The sequence below is a fragment of the Anser brachyrhynchus genome (assembly GCF_964034855.1).
Source record: "Anser brachyrhynchus genome assembly, chromosome: 6".
Lineage (NCBI taxonomy): Eukaryota > Metazoa > Chordata > Aves > Anseriformes > Anatidae > Anser > Anser brachyrhynchus.
The window spans coordinates 28,449,591-28,470,943 of NC_137700.1; the positions used below are offsets into that span (position 1 = coordinate 28,449,591).

At 36.8% G+C, this 21,353-nt stretch overlaps 1 protein-coding gene across 12 annotated transcripts in view; it reads right to left on the reverse strand.

Annotated features, from left to right (window-relative positions):
- EXOC6 (exocyst complex component 6) overlaps positions 1-21,353 on the reverse strand; it is a 93,025-nt gene that overhangs the window by 14,572 nt on the left and 57,100 nt on the right. For all 12 annotated transcript variants that reach the window (XR_013952642.1, XR_013952643.1, XM_080597188.1 and 9 more), the window contains 2 exons: positions 18,335-18,476; positions 10,774-10,847 (listed from right to left, as the gene is read on the reverse strand). Coding sequence is in view for 10 of the 12 variants with exons in the window: in XM_080597188.1 (XP_080453314.1) it covers positions 10,774-10,847; positions 18,335-18,476 (216 nt within the window). In the remaining 2 variants the exon portion in view is untranslated. The remainder of the gene's footprint in view (positions 1-10,773; positions 10,848-18,334; positions 18,477-21,353) is intronic.

Genomic DNA, 21,353 nt, shown 5'->3' on the forward strand with positions numbered 1-21,353 from the left:
GGAACCTTGCTGGGCAGTGATGGCACAATTTAGCCTCTAATGCCTCCTGCAATCTGAAAAACTCTTCCCCTGATCTTACTTGCCACTTTGAAATGTTATCCCTTTCTGGTGAGTAATCCTGTGCTAGATTCTTTTGCTTCTTAAATGAACATTATTCTCACCCTTTATTGACTGACCACATCTATTATCACATGTAAGCAGTGTTAATCCTCTAGTAATTAACACCCTTATTAAAGTAATTTTAACCCAAAGAAGTTTAAATCGCATTACAGGTTTTATTTAATTAAGCTATAGAGACTGTTTTACACTGTCATTTGAGTTTTCAGCTTGTCTTTCCAACCTACTAGCTAGGCATCTTTCCTCCATTGCCTGTCTGTTTCCATCTAGGAATTAGTCTACATTACTCTGTTTCACTAGGAACTTTTAAAACTGTCCTCTGTGTGAATGGATGCAAGACTTAGGCACTATACTGAACAGATAACCTTTCCCCAACCTATCATCTGGATATGCATTGCAATGATATTAGCAAAATTAGGATCAAATCTGTACTTCTACAGGACTCAATATTCTGTTAGCACTTAAAATGTACGAGCAACTTTTACTGTCCTCATACATGTTGAGCAAGGGCAAAGACTTTTTTTTATTTAAAATTCAGACCAGCAAAAAGAAAGGAGTATCTGAAAGCACTGAGTCATGCCCCTTGCAAAGGCTGGTTCAGCACTTTCTCTGTTACTTAGTGAATAAGTCAATTTTTAAAACTGCATTTTTTTGTGTGTCTACCGCACGTTCCTTTCTATGGGAAAGTCTCTGATGGCCTGTGTGCTCTTCCAGATCTCAGGTAAGCTGCTCAATTGACATGTTTGACACAGGGTCAAAAGATGAAAACTGTCTTCTGGTTTAACTGCATCATGTTACACCGTGCACTCTGGAAGAGCGTGGGCTAATTGTGTGTCCTCCTGGAACGATTTCCTGGAGGCATGCCACTGAAACTGGGAAAGCTGGCGTTCTCTGGGGCATAAGGCAACCTGATGGCTTCACGGGCTTTGTACACCATTAACTGTGTACTGAAAGTCCTTTCTTTCCTTTGGGTAAAAACACCTCTTCAAACTTCTACTGTTAAAAAAAAAAACCAAACTGTTCTTAACGGGACTCAGCATAAAACCATAGAAAATGATAAACTCAGAAAGAAAAAAGAATAAGGACAACAAAGTGCATTTGTAGCCAGGAACTTATTCTTATTTTTCACCTCTTGTCCTTCAACCCGTATTTTTAAGTTCTCCCCCCCACCCCCTCAATCATCTACTACTTTCATCTACTTATCTTTCTGACATTTCATGTTCTCACCCATTTATTCACATTTCTGGTCTTATTCATTCTACCCCCCCAGCACTTCTTGTCATTGTGGGGTTCCAAATGAATACACTACATCTATGCAAAGTTTTGGAACCCTTTTACTTATGAAGGTATTTCATGTTTAAAAACAAAACAAAACAAAAGCTCCCCACTTCCTTCCATACATTGTTATTGTTCTGAAGTAGAGGACGGTCCTTGAATCCTTGTTGTAAAAGATTCTCTTGATTTTTCAGAATTTTACATTGCCCTTATAGTGATGACCAAAGAATTGATGTAGAATTGATTATCTTTCTTTTTCACAAAACTGTAGCAAAAGGAAAAAAAAGGGAGAGGGGGATATTCTGCCTGCTGCCTGTGCTTGACAGATAATTTAGGGAAGGAATGGAATCTAAATATGTTGATAGATGCAACTGAAAAAATATTGAAGGCAACTCTGCAGGGTTAAGGGGTTAGTAGTGTAGCCCAATATATAGCACTACATATCAGTGATACTACCTGCTTAGCTAAGGCTGGAGGATGTAAGGAGTTTGGGAACAGAAATTATTGAATCCACTGAAGCAGCTAGCAGCCCCAAAGCTCCCTGATGGGTGACTAGGGCTCATAGATGTTAAAAGAATACAAATAACAAGTAACTTGAAGGAAAACAACAGTTTTCTTCTCTTGTGTTCTTCAATTAACAATGCTCCTTCATTAGTCATAGGAACCAAATACCACCCACGGGATTCAGAGGAAGTCCTGTGGAGCTGGGGGGCTCCAAAACTGAACTCCATCCATCAGCTCAGGGCTACAGAAAGACCCAGACACAAAGGCAGAGATCCTGCCACAACTGGCTGTCAGCAGGAAGACAACAGCTTGATATAATGTATTCCTAAACTTCAGAAAAGTCGGGCACCCAAATCTTCCTGTAAGCAAAGCTTTCAGTTTGCATTTATGTCATTTCTTATGGGATAAAGATAAAGGCAAGAATCAGCTGGGGAGCAAAACTGCCAGGAGAAAACTATCAGAAAGAAACTCCTCATTCTACTAAATAACTTCCACTGAATGGGATGTATATCAGTGACTCAAAGAAAGTGTAAGCAGGAGCTAATAAATATAATAGGCATGTGGATCAATTTCTTCTAATTCAAGCAAGGGATTTGTTAATTGAGAAATTATCTGAAAGTCAACTTAGTTGCAACTTTCTATTAAAAGATACTTCTGCAAAAGAATGGAAACCTTTTTCAGATAAGGCTTACTTTGTGCTTTCTTTCATAATGTCCTTGGAGATATTACAGATTAAAACTTGACTGCTTCATAAATAGCTTCCCAGACACGTAGCATGTCAGTTATTGAAGAAATCTAGCATTTCATTTGAGAAAATCGAGACCTCTTGGTTCTGGCATTATGGACAGGGCATAACTGGCATATGTACTTCAACTACCAAGCATACAGTTTTAGTGGCATTTACATTATGATCTTGCAGAGAATTTCTCTGTAACTAAGAGATGAACTTTCTTGGAGAGAAAGGTTTTCTGGAGATACGGAGTTTTCATCATAACAGCCCTGTAGGTTTTGAGTGAATTGATTAACTCCTCCTAAACCTCGTCTTCTGACAGTACCGATGACTAAGAAGAGCTTAAAGCTGATTAATTGTGACAGTCAGTAGTATTCAGATAGTGACTGAGATATGCCCATCTAAAGAGTCTTGACAGGAGCTTTTGCCCTTTTTTATTTTATTGTTGAAATATCTGCTTTGATCAGCCTCTCCAGAGAAGTTTTTACAGATTTCTATGATGGTAATATTTAGAAGCTCCACTGCACTGCTCTAAGAAGTCAAGTGTTTTACCTGCATATGATAAATGAGATCAACAAAAGCCGTTTCCGTCTCAATTCTAAAAACTATAAATTCACTCAACAACAACAACAACCCCCTCTTGTTCAAGACAAGCTTATGTTCCTATGCAAAGGTTTTATCTGCAGGTCTCTACGTCAAGCTTCATGAATTCTGTCATTTTCTAAATACACGGTGCAGATTTCTTGGCAGCTCAACTAATTCTTGCATACTTCTGGTTCAGTAAGTGGGGAACTAAGAGAATTGTATCCCTTAAATGAACTAGCTTAAAGAAATAACAAGAAATATTTTTATTTTTGATAACTTCCACGGTTACATGTACCTACAGTACTCTTTACTGTCATTTAGGAGATGCCATTCATTTTAAACATTATAGCCATCGCCACAAAGTCTTCTGTGTATAATCTTTTGTACTTTCCTCTGGAGAAACTGTTATGGTTTTTGCTAGAGGTGGAATAATGTATCGCGTAGATAAATGGCCATATGTATATTGTTTTAGTTAGGTAAGCTATTGATAGGGCTACTGAAGTAAAGTAACAGTATTTGTAAACTGATTTTTTTTAATCTGTTTTTCAGTTATTTCCCCTCATTGTCAATAATCCAGGATCTAGAATGAAAACTTGGTGCAATATCACCATGTTATCTGCACTTCTCTGATGAAAAAGGGGCATTCAGAAGCTGACCTGGATACAGACTGTTTTGCACTGAATTTGATAAATGATTCAATGTCCTGAAGAACACAGATCTAATAACTGGCACATGTCTCTTAGTTCCTGGCAGTACTGGGTGAGAACACCTACTGCCAGGAAATGACTGACATGCCATCCTGCTTTGATTCTGAAAATCCTTATCAAGATAGCGTATTCAAAGCCATGCTTAGTTTTGACCATCCCCACTGCTAATTACTGCATATTTGTTTCCAAAGCTTCCTAATTCTTACCAGCTGGCAAATATAAATCCCATCTAAGTAATGAGCTGGTTTCTGTGTACAGAGCACTGATTGAGATCTTCCTCATGAATTTCTACACACACATTTTGTGATCTGAGCCTACCACAATTACCTATTGGCTTTACAGAATCTAGGTGAAAAGGTAAAGTCAAAACCAGGAGTTTCCACTGGGGAATATAAGCGTCATGTTTGTGGGGAGAATTCTCATGTATTTGTAAGACTACAGTACTCAGAGAAGGCATTGTGTGCTCCCTGCAAGCTGGATAACACACAATTACCATACAGTCATACTTGTAGCCGTGTTATTTTGAACACAGGTATATATATATATATATGCACATTACCCCAGTATAACACAAACTGTTGAGAAATTGAGCCTTGCAGTGTCTCTGTTCTGCTCACTGTGTGGCTCAAGTCCTTCTCCTGCTTTAGTGTGGAGTCAATTTATGAAAAGGGGGAAGGTCAGCAAGGGAGTTGCTTCCTTCCCCAGCAAAGTGAAGATCTGTGACCTGAAATCCAGAGAGGTGCAACTCCTGTTTTGTTGCTGTCTGAAATCTGAGCTCTTTTCTTTAGCTGAATAAGCAGCATTGCACTGAAAACTCAGAGAAGCGCAAATCCCATTACATCGCACCCTGAGGCTGGGCTTCATGTTACAGATGTAACATGCTCCTCTGCTTGTTCAGAGAAGCTGGAGAATGGATGGGGGAGAAAGGGATCAGTAAGCATTGTGAAAGAGCCTCTGTGAAGATGAAAGTCTCAACAATCATTTCCCTCAGGAAGGGAAAGATGAAATATTCTATAATACCTGCTAATTAAAAATTCAAACTGCTGTCTTATGAAAAGAGAAGCTTACTTTTATCTTTAAGCTCTGAAGTTTTTAAGACTTACTTCTAAACATACTGTTAGGGATTTCTTCCTCTTGGAAAACCCTGATGGTCCTTCTGGTCAAAACTCTTTCATGAAGCAGGGACCAGGGGTGGGTGTACCTGACTCCTTCCAAGGCCTAGGCACTGCATGGACTGGCAGATTGTGCGGGATGCCTTTAGAGCCCATGCCATTCAAGAGTCATGGTGGAGCATTTTGGCAACAGCCTACAACTTATTCTCTGATGCCTGCTTGAGAGCATTTTCCTCACAGATAGCAGGAGCTTTGGCACGCTGCACGCTGGGGGAATCAGAGAGAAGCCAGAGCTGAAATGTAGAGCTGTACTACCACAGGAAATTAAATCAAATTAAACACTGCAAACAGAACAGTGGGGAAGACCAAGCTGTCAGTCTGCCTTTAATGGCAGACACCTCAGTGGCTGGGATGGAACTCCAGTGATCTGTTTCAGTTTCTATCTACGAGTCACTACTGAGTTATCAGGACAGTAACATCTCTCAGTGATGAATGAGAAGCAACGGTGTGCAGCAGAAGAAAAAGAAGGACAATATTAAGATACTAGAAAGAATTTTCTCTTTGAAATAAATTTACATCTATTGCATGCAACACCATATTTCAGAAGGTTAGCGATATTTCTCATCAACAGTACACCGGAAAATGTATTACAAATTAAGTGGAAAAGCAACCCAAGAAACTAGCAGTCCAGTTTCCATTATGCTTTGGAATCAGAGGGAAATATACTATACTTTTAATTATCCAATATAATTTTTTAGAAGAAATACATATTGTGTATTAACAATAGCTTGGGCTATTGGAAACGCTTATACGCATGCTTATTTACACACAACATAAACAGAAGACTAAGAAAAATGTATGTGCTAATGCTTCCATGGTACATTATTCTGTATATTGATTGCATTGATTGTATTACAGCTTTATATATAATTAATGCCTAATTCTATCAAAATGTTAACAGAAATTGCTGCAAAACATTGAGTATTTTCTCTCATTACCTCTGCTGAATTTATGGACCCTGTCATTCACAGTCTTTAAACAGTTTCACAGACTGTAAACTCTATATTACCATATGGGTGGAGATATTGCTGTGGTGGTCACTTAACTTGGGGGTTACCAACAGTGCATGGTTCTGCTTCACTTCAGAATGCTGTCCCTGTCACAGGACCAGCACTGAGAGCAACTGGAGGATATTAAAATCATATGCTTAAGTGCAAAAAGAACACAGATGAGTCAGTTCTCTTCACCCCTGACAAAATAAGAAAATTCCACTATCATCAAACTAGCTCAGTACTTGTCTGAGATTAGACAGAAGAGGAAGAAGGCCTGTTTGAATCTGAAGTAGTGCTCATGGCAGAGAGAAACACTAGAAATCACCTGTGAAGTCTAAGGTAAAAAAAAAAAAAAAAGTCAAACTAAATTGGCAGCTTAAGTTGCAAGTCTGCAGGCAATAATTTTATTTCAAGAATAAGCATTTATTACCTCTCAGTTGGTTAAGAAGCATGAAATTTGCCCTGGGAAAGCAACTATTGACACAATACAACAGGACCTCTAAGGCTACCATTAGGTTATCATTATTGTCTACTACACACTACACTGGCTCTGCAAAGAATAAAGCACACATTGTAACATTCAGGTCTTTTCCTCACAGCGTTTAACTGTCCAGGACAGCCAGGAAACTGCCTCATGTTACAGAACATGCTTAGATAGAAATTCCTAGTGTTTAGACACTAAAGAACAGATCATAACCAGGACAAAACTAATTCATGTAGGAGGCTGAGCTTCCTCGGAGACTAATTCAAGTAGGACAACCTAAGATCTGTTCACTTTTGAAGTTTAATTCCAATTGACCTAAGATTTGAAATGGTAGTAAATTCCCCAAAGTTCATTTCACCACATGTTGGGCCAGTACACTATTTACCCAGGCTCCCTATACAGTCAGTAGCAAGAGATTATCTTCAGAGAGCAAAGCAAGTCACCTGAGAGATGGGTCATCTTCAAGAGACGCCAAAGACCAGTTTCTTTAAAGAATCACATGCCGCTTTGATAATTGCCTTGGTGAGCTGGCTTGTACCTCAGTGGTGTTAAGTGGGGTGAAAGGGTGCACCCAAGTATGAGCTCAGGTCATATGCTAAGACATGTGGCAGGAGACATGACAATTACAGCAGCTGTACAGTACCATGAATTTATTCCCATTTTCTTAACAGCTGCTGGCTGCTTTAGTACCTGCTAAACTAGCTATAGCTGCAAGTTTCTAGATGGTCATGGCCATGTGATTCTTAATTAGTACAGGGAATTGTATATTGGTATTCTCCCTGTACTGAACTTCAGGTAACTCTAAGAAATTGCTGTATGTTATTCTATGGTTCTACAGCTACTGCCTGTATTCCCAAGTCTGAACTACAAACCCATCTTACCAGCAGAGGGATGACACCACATAGCTACATATGCGCTTTGGCTGCCATGCAAAGATTTACAGTGATGCAAAAGCCAACCATGTTTTTGGCTATGCTCGTTACATACCAGTCAGCATGAAGCAAATATAATGGATTCTGCCATTTGAAGTAATTCACTTGAACAGAGCAGAGAGCCTGAATGTAAACTTATCCTGGATTCATTTTTTCTAGATTACTTCATGTGATATAGAAGCTTTCAAGTTCTTTAAAAATTGTGCCCACCCCCCAACATTTTTTGTTTTGCCTGCCAAAAACATATAGCAGAGCACAGTCAAAACATAAAAATTAGAAAGAAGTCTATGCACATAAAAGTCTTCCTCCTGGCAGCAAAAAACAGAATTGAGAACAAATGCACCATGTGTGATTAGCCAACTGCAACAGATACGTCATATATGTAAGATGCTGAGATATTATAGTTATGGGAACAGAGTAAAAATCTTTATTTACTAGTGTTTCTACAGATTACTAAGCTTCTTTAAGGAGTATGTTAAGTATTACAATAGCATAAAAGGGGATAATATAAGGAGAAAGAGGTGGCTCATTAAACGGGACACTAAGAAGTGATTGCCCCTTCATCATTCCCAGACTCGTACAGCTTTCTGCTACTAACCACTGTTCTCTTCTTAGAAGCAACTCTTTCTCACGTCAACTGTTTCTGTTGGCTCTTCTGCATTTGTGGGAGGAAAAAGGAAGGAACTGGACTTGCAGCGAACAACATACTGTTCATACATTGCCACCAGGAACTATCAGGATGAAAATACCTATGGCAATTCTTTTCAAAGCTGCTTCTCTCCCTGTGGTACATCCAAGTGTAGCTCTTCCCTCTGTTTCTTCCAAGCTGGTGGTTCCTCGTAAGTCACTTTAGTCCTTTCGGAAAATGTGCTACAATATTCTACCACCCAATCCTCATTAATCTTACACATTGTCCTGGTACAACACAGAGAGAGTAAGCTGTTGTTGAGATAACTGGCTTCCATTAGCAAGCATGTGATTGGCAGGACGATAAAGTCTTTTCCCTTGCAGGTCAGCTGCTTTTTAAGAAGAGGGCAATCCTGCTGATCCATCTTTTAGCTACAGTCTCTCACTGAGTCCCAAATCTCCTGCCTTTTAGCTTTGATACGGTTCAAGCTTTCCCCCTTGTATCAGCCCCTACCTGTCATCAGCTCCTCTGTACCAAACAGCCAATATCAGGAGTTTGACCTCAGGGCACAGTCCGGGTGGGCAGGTAAAACCTGACCACTGGACCTACTTCCTTATCTTTCATATCCTGCAATTCATGAAGAAGTATCAAATTCAAACTAAAAAACAGAAGCATGACCTTTTATAAGAACTTTCTGAAAAAGGCTCTGTTGCCTTTCTAAGTATTCTTGAAAAGAACTGTCATCCACCCTATTAAGATAGAAATGGATCACAAATAAGGAAAAGAGGAAAAACACTGCAAATCCATACTAAATGGTAAGTCTTATTTTTAATGTGTTCTTGCAATATGTATGCACTTTTGGCAAGGCATGAAAATATATAGTAAAAACAAAAAAAAAAAGCAAATATAGTAGATCTCTTTACACGCACAAGCTCACATTACAACCTGGTACAGAGAGCTGCCCAGACTTTTGCTGTTTGTAAATTATCTGAAATCAATTAGATTCCCATGGCATACAGAGCATTCTCTATAAAGTGTTACTTGCATCAAGAGAATTCTAAATATAAGTTGCTAACATAAACTGAATGCTATCGTAAGCAACATAATCCTTATTTACGTGACATGCTCAGCAGCTGGTACTTTAAACACACAAAAATATTATTTATTTCCTGTAGCAAGTATGTACACACCCTGCCCTCCTGCATAGCTGGAAATCATGATTTCCTTGAAACAAACATAGGCTCCACGAGGATTTATAGCACTCAGGTGGATGAAAGAAATGATGCCAAAAATCTCTCAACATCCTTTCCCTTCAACTAAATTGTTGTCGTACAAATTGGAAGACGTTTAGTCAATTCTAACACTGGTAATAAAAGGAGAATAAAACAGAATCCAAAAGAAGGTGGCTGCTAGTCAAAGCAAGCCTTGTGGTAGTTTAAATCTCGCAAAGCACATCTTTGCATATTGAATTTTGGAACTCTATAGTTACCACATTAATGAATCTTATGGACACAATCCTGTATCCTCCTCATGTAGACCAGGCTTATCCTATTGTAGATATTGTTCATTATGTTATATTGCTGTGGGAATATAACATACAACTCTACCTTTTAACTTTCTCATTTAAAAAAACAGTTTAATTAAATCCTTTCTACTAGGAGAAACTGGAATACTGTTGCTACAGGAATTTTCCATTCTGAAATGCCTTTTAATTATCTTACTGTGAAAAAACATACTAAACTATCAAAAGCAAAAATATTCTTGCTACATAAATAATTTGATACTTAATTCTTTCTCATTTCTCTTCTTTTCTGATGACTTTGGCAGACTCATAATGGTGTTGAAAAATATTATCAACATCTGTGGAAAGCTCAAGACCTTCCATGTGCAGTTAATGATTCATTTCACTATTTAAATGACACTTGTAATTGCAATTTTGTGAAATAATAAATCCTTTTAAAAGCTTACCTCAAGTATGAAAAGTTTATGAAAATGGATTGCTATCGTTGGATATAGTGTCAGAATTTAGAAAGCAGGGCATAGAAATAACTACATGAAGTTAAGATAAGTGGATTTCAGTCCAGAAAAACCTTCCTTTTGGCAAGAACTGTGGAGAAAGTGCTTCCAATATTAGGGCATTTAAAATTATATTTTATATAGAGTAAAGATCAGAAGGATGGAATAAAGCTGTTTTCTAACTGTTTAAAATAAATATATGTAACAGGCTAAGGAAAAGAAATGCTAGATAACACCGTGCCCAATTCTACTCTCCTGGGAGCAGCTTTCTAGAAAGGAGCAATTGCTCAAAATGAAATCAGGGTAACAGCACACCACAGTAACATGTATACTCTTGGAAAAAAAAAAAAAAAAAAGGCATCGCGTGATCTTACAAAATTGTTTGGACCAAAATTCAATGTTATATACATGCAATAGTACCACCAGTAGCACAGTGCCCCCTAACATCACACTGGAGAAAACTTTTATACTAAGCTACAGGGAATAGTGCCACTAATAACACTTCAAATAACTGCTTTTCAGAACTAATTACATGGGAATTCTAAAACATGAAAGGTTCTTGAATTTAATAACTCCAGCACTGGTCAAAAGGGGAAATTAGTAGGATAAAAAACAACAACTAGTGTCTTACTTGTCTGAGGTCGATGAAAGCTAACTGCAGGGTGTCTCCCTGGAATCCTGGCACAGGCTCAGAACTAGCAAACACTGCAAGGAAAGGTTAAAAATATTATGGATGCAGTTTTTATATTGTTTGAAATCTAACAGAAAATCAATGCATGCATTATAAATGCTAGCTAGCATGAAACTGAAACTAGCTTGAAACAATCACATTACAACTAATTAACCCACCCTGATTTAAAACAAACAAACTAACAAACAAAACCTTCCAGGAACAATACCTTTAGGAGTACATTTACGAATTCGGCTTAAAATTCTAAACCAGTAATAACGTTACAAGCGTGAAAGCCAACACATTTACATTTTCAGCCTGAGGTAAATGATTACTGAAGTATTTTGAAATAATACCAATTCCATGGCTGTCAACATATTTTCAAACATCTGCTTTTGTTATAGCATCCGCTCTATAAAACCCCACCTCTAGCCAAATAGCAATAAAAGACAGACACTAAAGTGGGAGTTAGTTTAATGCGCAGATGACAGGTGGAAAGCTCAAAGTGCTACAATTCTGAACAGAACTGGAATGCCTGTTCATGCCTTTTAGCTAGCTTATTGATCAAGAACTTCTGCTCTTCTGGAACCCCAAAATAGACTGTCAAAATAGGAAGGCAAAACTATCTTCAAAATACAGAAAACAGTAAAATATTAACAAAACAAGTTAGCTACTCATTTAAGTTAGGAAACTATCAACTGTCAAAACTAAAAATAAACAAAAATTTATTTTTTTTAACTTCATATACAATTAATGGCAACTAAAGAAAATAAAATCATCTACAAAAGCAGGGAAATGTCACAGATTTCTGTTATCATTAGGTAAAAACAATGAAACTGGAAATTCAATAAAACTATAAATCTCCAATACACTATATCATAGTTGAACTATCAACCAGGAAATATCAGGAAGCAATGATGCAAACTTAAAAAATTGTACTATAGAAGGCCAGCAGCTCCAGGAAAGAGAAGACAACAGGCTTTCCAGCAGCCCCTTCCCTTTGTCCACATCACAGAGCACCATTAAATCAAGACTTGAGCAATTTCCTACTTTCTTCTTTTAAAAACACATGAACACAAGCTCAGCAAAATGTCCTAGACATTTCAGATGACTTCAGGGTGTATTCAAAAGCAGCACTTACTACTGCTGGGATGCAATATGCCTACGTGTCCAAATGAATCTATTTCCAGACACTGTTTCTTCTTAAATGTAAAGGGGGGAGTAAGTAAAATAGAATACATGACAACACTTTAAGAAGTACATCAGGTGCAGTGGAGCACACAGTACATAATCAATACAGTCCATTACACAATCAGAGGCTTACTCATGGACTCACTTGAGCCCTCCAGACAGTAGTACTGCAGAAGCCTAATAACCAAACTCTAGGAAGTCATTAATTGCATGAAAAAGATGGAAAGGAAACTATTATTGATTTACTGTTTCACATAATATAAGAAATAATGGGCAATTAAACAAATCAGCAGAATTTTACAAACCAAAATAGAGTACTTGTTTATATAACACAATACAATTAATTATAGGACTCATTCTTGTGGCAAGTTGTGCATGGCAGAAGTATAAACGAGGCAGAAAATATAAATGTAAAAAAAAAAAACACAACAAAAAAACAACTTGAAATACAGGCCCTTCAACAGTGATTAAACAACAATCTAAATTCAGCTGTTCATTAAATCCCTAAGCTACAGAAGATGGATCTGCTATGGCAAGGACCACTCAATATATAGCCCAGTGTTTTACACTCTTCTCTAAATACCTGTCATTGACCACCACTGGAGACAGGACACTTGGCTAAAGGAAGGTTTAGCCTCACTCGGTAGTTGTCGTGTTCTTGCCCCAGTCATACATTTATAACACAGACATCTGCAGAAACACCCATTGCTTCACTTTTCCACTCAAGTAAGACATCCTTTAAAAGAGTTTAAGAGAATTTTTCTTAGGCTCTTCAGTTTGTGCACTGAACAAAATTAATATTGCTCATCAGGTTAACATAGTCTGGAAATTATCTTAATGCATTTAATAATGCAGTATTAGTTTGCTTCCCTGCAAAGCACCTACTGCCGTGGCAGCTACAGAACAAGGAGCACACAAGGTACCAAACTGAATTATTGTATATGCCCCTTTCTCTTTAACTACAATTTCCTACTATAAATAAATTTACAACACTGGGGACATTTATTATAGCATAAGCATTTATTCTCACATTTTGGTCATTTTTGACGGGTGCCTACAGTAGGATTTGTTTCATTATTACAATTTCATGAGTTCAAAGGGCAAAAAGATAATCTACTTATGGTAATGGTCAGACAGTTCAACCCCCTCAGCTCACGGCTTTTAAGTTTTGCTAACAATTTTACAAAGCTAATTAAATGTTTTCTGCTGCACAGCATTTTAGGAAGATATTATAAGAACAGGATTAACATTCTTAATGTCTGTGTCCTAGGGGTCCCTTTCCAGATAGTAATGAAACATTGTCATATAAACATCTTTTAAAATATTCACCCCCTACATTCATTCTAGGCTTAAAGAGGATTTGGAAGGATAGGGGGCTACTTGGTTGTTTATTTTAGTATGCATAAGGATATTCAGGAATTTTATAATACCTGAGAGTGAAAATGCAAAGATTACCATAAAACTATCACATATAAGGGCAAATAACTAACTGCTCAGCAGTTTGAATCACAAACCTCAATGTTTTCAGGAAAATAAACTGAAAATAGGCATTAGATGACTGGTGTTCAAAAGGTTTTTATTAACATTTTTCCCTGCACTTCATTAATACTGTGTAGTTCTTTTCTATGTATACAATACAGGATCTTTGACACGATGTATTGAGTATACCCGAACTCATTACTATTAAGCACAAAAATGTGCTTCCTGTAACAGCCAGTTTGGGAATTTACAAGAGGTAGGATCCAATGAAAACAACATGTAACAAAACCACAATGGGCTCTGAGGTAACACATACATAAGAATGATAAATATAAATATTGGAAAGATGACTTCACTCCATTTTCTTTTGAGTACTTCATTTTGGTCCTTTCATTACATTTTGTATACAGAATATATGTGAACTGATGTATATATGTGTTGATGGTTATCTTAAGAAAAAGCTTGGCATCTGCTAAAATGGAACTAAAGACATCTGTAGGTTGCATTGAATTTCTATGCAATTCTAGATTTATTAACCAGTCTCTTCATTTTATTCTCTCAAAACCCAGACTTTACATACACACAATCTGCGTGTGCCTGTGGTTGTCTGGAAATTCAGTACTTATTTACTTATTTTCTGACAGATAGTTGCAGTTCAATTGCAAAAATTACAACCAGAGTCCAAACTTTGGATCAAAAGCTAAATTAGGGCAGCTTTTCCTTTAGCCTCATGGCATCAATTCTCGATTCAAAGGCAGGACAGCAAAGATGTATTTTGGAATGAGGAGCAGAGAGCCAGGTGACCATCACAGCAGCCTTTAGCCACTTCGCAGCCCTGCTGGAGGCTCCAGCTGTTCAAACACGCCTGGAGGGGAGCCTTGCTGAGGGAGCTGCCAGCTGGCAGGGCAGCAGCCCCCAGCCCTGCCCAGGACTTGCAGCTTCCCCTCAGTCCTGTGCTGCCATATGCAGCCATGGGATGAAGGATGGTCTCAAGTGAGCCAAGTTTAACCTGACTTCCCAGAAGGGAGACAAGGCAGGTAAAGCAAGTGGCCTCCTCAACAGAGAGCACATGGGTCAAGATTCTCTCTTGCTCTTGGACGCTGCAGCTCTTAACACAGTGTGTGAGAAAGGAAGAACTGGCAGGAATCCCCAAGCAGGGCTGGTCAGGAAGGTATATTACAATTTGCTTTGTGGTAGTTCTCTGCTAGCTGATGCTGTTTCAGGATTTCTTTCACCCTCACCTAGTGGCATGGCTCAAAACCTTTCCATCCTTGCACAGATTCACAGCTGGATGAAGAAGGTTGACTACTCAACTGTACCTCCTTCTGCCAATTAATCCTGTCTCACAATTCCATTACTTTAAAACAGATATAAATTACAAAAGTTAACAATAACTTTCCCAGCAATCAGAATTTCTGATCAGTTCTACTTAACTAATAAAATGCTGATGTAAGGTATCTAGATCTGGATGGTTTTCTAAATTAAAGCTCTATGTCCACTTAACCTTATAGTGTGAACTTTAAGGATTAAAACAAACAGAAGAATTCTAAATTAGTATTCACATGTCAGCTTCACCCCATTTTTTTTTTTCCGTGAAAGTTGAAAACAGGTATAAAATATTTGTACTGAGAAAGAGACACATACTTTTGTACGGTTGGACCTCTTCAGCAAAACAACTTGCTGATAGTGCAGTTATAAATCATTTTGACTGAACAAGAGAAAAATATACAATAACTATCTAATACATTTTACATAAAAACCTCATAATTTAAAATCTATATTAAGTGGCTTACAGCATTTTACCACTACTTTTCTGTGAAGATCAGAAAGATACAACTACATTTGCAATTCAAAAGTACTGAAGAACAGAAGCTTGTTGGCAGTGAATTTTTGATTCCCTAACACAACCAGTACACATTCCCAAAGTCAACTCCATCACTGAAAAGACTGTGTGCTATTATTTACACCTTGCTTCTCATAAAATGAGATACAGAAACCCACACCTGAATTTCATCTTCAAGAAATGGCAAATGCTTCTACTCCCCAATCCATTTTCCTCCTCGGGACACTGAAATGCAATGTGCAAACAAAAGGCCATTCTCCAGCTTTTGTTCAATGGAACCGAGTACATGCTATTTTCCTGAATACTGCTGTAAGAAACCCAGTCATCATAGCAGAAGATCATCATTGAGAAAGAATGGCGTAAAAACCAAAGGTGAAACACTGTTCTACATTACGAAAGATATAGTGAGAGTAGAAAATATTACAATTAAAACAGGACATCCTGAAATCAAACTTAAAGCTTTTGGAATGTTTGAAAGGAACACACAAAACTGAAGAGCAGAGCAAGACGATCATCACTATTCTTTTTTAAAAACATAAGACCACCTGATCTTATTCTCAAGGAAAAGTATCAGATACTTCCAGATTTTCTGTTCTGCTTTTTAAAGTTAGGTACTTTGCATTGAAATGCAGCACAGGATAATGAAATCTCAGCGTTCACCACAAGATAACCTCTTTCCCTTCCACCTCCATTTCTTGGAATTCCACTCGTCATTCTACCTGGTTGCTATGGCTCAAGAACTTCAGCACTTACTGACTTAACAGCTCACTAACAGACTGTTGGGCTGTTTGTTGGACTGCTGATTGCTTTTTCTGACTAGTAATCACATTTTCCTGCTTTTATTTAGGTCTCCTCCATTTCATACTAGAAAGAATAAAAACGCAACATTAAAAATTAGAATAAATATGTAGAATATTGCCAATAATGTTTTGAAATGCATCTTCAAATATCCATAACTTTCTATGTTTCACATAACTTATTCGTTCAGAATGCACCCTGTCTATAACTAAAGTGTCATATCCATGTGTAAAATACAGTAGAAAATTACCCAACATTTGTGAATTATTTGCACACCCTAAGCACTAATTGAAATGTCATTGTTGTATCCATTACACCCAAAGTGTCAAAGAATAAAGCTGGGGGAGGGTGATGAGCAAGAACATAAATCACAGGCCTCTCAGCCAGGCCTGGAATGTGCCTGTGACAGACCTTATGAATGAACTGCAACAGCAAAGCAGTCTCTGAACAACATCTTGTGACAATCCCTTATTCCACAGATTGTAAGGCATCATTTGCTGCAACATACTATTCTGCCAAGCTGCCATCTTTAAACTACTCAAAAGGTCTCTGTGCAAAACCATTTTTTTCTAACATGCTTTAAAAGTGTTATAGAAAGAATTAAAGTTTATTCTATTTGCGGTTGTACATATTTCGGACACTAGAAACAAAATAACACGGTGGTAACAAGCTTTCTCTGCTGTTATGCTATTAGTTCAGAAGGCAGATAACTGTCTAGTGTATGCACCAATTTGACTTGTCTAGATAAATGATTATGATACCAGTATTATCAATGTTATGGAATTTGTTTTGCAGCTGGGATCTTTTTTAAAAACTAAGAAACCACACAAATGTGCATATACATTCCCCTACCCACCTACTTGAAAAGAACTCTATCAAATTTGCAATACATACATGTATAATTTGTACTAAAAATGTCAAAACATCATCTGTGTACTTCTATTTGGCCAACTTCTGCAATCACATCATAAGACAAACTTTAACATCACAATCACAAATACTTTTTTCAAAACAGACTCTGATAATCCTGTCAGGTCCTCCCATTGCACTGAAAGGCCTCAAGGCTGCACGAGGAAGGACTGTCAGAAAGATGCCTGCCTTGTTACGGAGTTTAGATGTAACATGTATGGAGTTACATAACAAACAGGGCAGGAGGAGGAAAGATACGTTTGTACTGAAAAAGTCACAAATGCCCTTTAACTCTATTCCCACAAGAATCCTTTATGATGCTCACTAAATTACTTGAAAACAGATTTCCAATTTCCCATGGTGGCTGCTAATTAAGTAGTCATCATCAGTTTTCTCATATGCACACACTAAACACCTGAGGATTTGCAAAACTGCCACTTTTTACAGCAGTCACCAAAATCGAGGTCTCTGCTTCAAACATATGAGGAATGATATTTTAGAAATAAATAAATAAACAGGGAAAAAAAAGAGCATAAGAAACTAAAGATATGAATTTAAAAAAGCCCTAGACAGCCTTTTTGCTGCATCTCAGCCATCAACCATAAAAACAGACATAAAACCTATTCATACCACAACGTTACGAAAGTAACTTCCTTAATACAGAGTAAGAGCTCACCCTACAGTGGCGAGTTCCATGTAAAACATGATAAAATTAATCCTGCCTTCAGTGCTGGATTCAACCAGTTTTATGAAGTAATTCTGATGCTGTATTTTGAATAGTGAGAATAAAACCATGTCTGACGTTTATTAAATGAGAACCACTACTTACAGTGAGTAAGGCAATAGTTTTAGGAGGGACAAAAACCTATGTAACAACACAATTAAAACTTGTATTGTAATAAATACTCCCCGGAGGGAAAACTAAATTTCACAGACTTTTGACCTTTCGGTGCACAACTATAAAACCATAATATTTATATAGTGGTTTGGGGCAATTCTGTGCTAGACTATGGTCTGTTTACGGGACGTACTGATTATGATGCCATTAGCAGTAACAACAGATGGACATTTCAATCAGATACTAAAGTTTAAAATACATATATATAAAAATTTTCCCAGAAATGTTAACGTAATTAATCATAAATACTTTTACAGGAGGCTGTAATGCAATAATATTAATAGAAAAAAAAGGCAAAGCTTTAGTAGATAATGGAAAAAGATCACTATATAGCTTACATTAAAGATTTTTTTTTTTGCAACGCTAAGACAAACATGGATAGGAATATGGGAATATCTACTTACATTCACACTGTATCACATCTAAATTAAACTGCTGAATTGCTCCCATGCTTATTTGTTTTAATTCACTGTCCAGTAGCATCTGCATTAGGGATGTTGAAAGATGCTGGCAGGCTGACATGCAAGCTGTCTGTGCCACTTTTCCCTAGTAGAAAGAGCAACAGGTTTTAAGATAGAAATAAATGTTATATCAATAAAGAACGTCTTATCTGATTTGAATTTATTATACAGTCAAAGTCTTAATGATGCAGGACTTAGGTTAGAAGAAGAATGATCACACTTTTTGTTATTTCTTTGGCCCATTAGCTTCGTTTCTATTAAATCAGTTAGGGAACTAAATTAAATGTATGTTAAACAATCAAACAATCACTGATACTTCTTCCAGAAATCCAACAGTCTTCAAGAATACAAGGACATTTCCCAACATGGAAGAGCATAATAACAATGTAAGCTGCGGAAGCATGAGCGTGGATTTTTTTTTTTTAACCCAAACAGAATGAAAGCAGGAATGTAAATCAACATGCCACATTTTTAAGAACAGTCATTAATATATAAATAAATAAATGTGTATATATATAAACCAAAACCATTGCTTTCAGCTGGGGCATTTCTCATTACAGCTTGTGCTACTTAATTACTTGAATTCCATCCCAAAGGTTGTTGCTAAATTATTTTAAATATTCATGCTTATCCATCATCTTTTAGGTGCTTAATAAATCAGTGCTGTCGGTAATCAACAACTTGCAGAATGAAATGCAGCCCTCTGCTGTACAAAATACAAATAATTCTCTAATCACAGTTTAGCAAGTAACATTTTTTCACCTCTTTACAATGTATATGTAATTGAGACAAATAATTTTCCAAACCAGAGACCAATAAAACAAATCCCAAAAATCAGATGTTAATTTGATAAATTACTATCAATTTCATACAGAAAATCAGAAAAATATGGAAGTTCTACCAGAGAAGAAAAATCAGTGAAGACCAGATACCTGATTAGATGGCAACATTCTATTCGTAGCACTGCGATCTTTAAGAGCAGAGACACCTTGGTTTTCAAATGCAATTATATGAATTTCTGTCTCTGTAGTTTTATGTACTTAAACCACACTTTTCAACTGACATATGTTATGGTATATATGGAAGCAAAGGTAACTATTAACATATTTATATGAAAGAAATCATAATTATGTAATCCACCTACTGGGCTACAAACCACTACTGTTGTATTTGTATCCATCAGCAAAGTGATGACACCTATTCTCTAAAGCAATGGTTCCCCAACTGTTTTCTGCAAGGTCAGGATGATCAATTCACTGTTGACTCAGAGAAACACATATAAGCAATGAAAAATGGGAAGGACTGACAGCAGTTCACTTTTCCAAAAGTTTGGAAAGCTCTCTCTAACATCTGAAGAGCCAGATCTTCCCCTTAATAAGACAACTTGTACATAGCATTGTATTTTCATGTATACATATTGCACATAAAGCACATTTGTCCATAAATATTGTGTACTTTAAAAATCCATGCTTTGTTAAAACATAATAAAATGTAGACAATACAATGTAAAATGTTCATTCTCTTCATATGTCAAACAGAAACATTAAAGGGCTTTTGCTAATACCTCTTTGGCATTAAGAAACCTTGAACTGTTAGGAGCTTTATATCTAAAATGAGATGTCAGTTTCTTAATTGAACATCTCAGAAAAGCAAATAACATTTTTGACCAAAAGAGATGAACTGACAACAAGGAATGTAAGAAACAATGCAAGAACAGCATGCTTAAGTCTCCCAAACCCAATGTTAATTACACTGGGAGACATGCAGCTCTATTCCCCAAGCAGAACAATATCAATATGAATGAAAAAAAAAAAAAAGAGGACCAAAAAAAGGGGGGGGGGGGGGGGGGGAGAAAAAGGGGGTGAAGAGGGGAATTAATGGGCCACAGTTCATTTAATTACAATGTAGTAGGTTTGAAATACTTAATGGAAATGTCATTTTGATTTAATGGAACAACTAATGCATCTCTGTTTAATGTACTGCTCCATCAAATCAGCTCCATGTCCTATTTATGCTGCCACTATAATGTAATAAAAGTTCAACCAGATTAATAGGTTGTCAAGAAAAATTTTAACATTTAATTTGTTTTATATGCAAATTATGCTTATTCCCTCCCCTGTTATTATAAGTAAAAGACAGATTTTTATCTTTCTGACAAACATCTGTAGGTGATTTCTACAATCTGGCAAATATCAATAGTACTGGAGCACAAGAAATAATGGTTACAATACAGAAATGACATAGTAAAAGTCACTTGGGCTTTAAAGAAGTATCAATACATGAACATTTAATGCTTCTTTTAAAATTTCATAAGATGGAAACATCCTAACATTTAAACTATTTCCAACTATGCAACTTGAACTACAGGCTTATTGTTCACATGGTTTATCAACAAATAATACAAGTCTACTATGCATAGTTTACACTTAATAAATCACTTGATTTTCACAAAACTAGAGGAAAAAAATGAAGCTAAATATATCAACCTAAATGCTGAATTTTAACTCAGAAAAATACGAACTTTACTGTTATCCTCCTCAAAATTCAGTGCTTCCCAGTGCAAAATGCGCTGGATGTACAACATACAGAAAATAATTCAATTCAAATTTGGTTGACAAATGAGTTCCATTTAAAATCTCTTTCCAAATTTCCATCATTCCCCAATTAATCAATTACTTGCCACTTTTCATAATGCATTTTAAAGAGGAAATGTAATGACTTATGAACATAAAAATAACACATTTCCAGAATGAAACAAATCTCAGTTAGTTTTAAAACATAATATTTATTTTTCGTTTTTAAGAGGGGGTGGCTGTGGCTACTGTATCAAGCAATTAAATACCTATATTCAGTAGCATGCAGAGATTCAGGAGGCTTCTCACATTCGTTCCAGTTTTGCCTCCCATTTGGGGAACACTACTATTATCTCTGCTCTGCCTATGTTAATTGCTGCTATCTACAA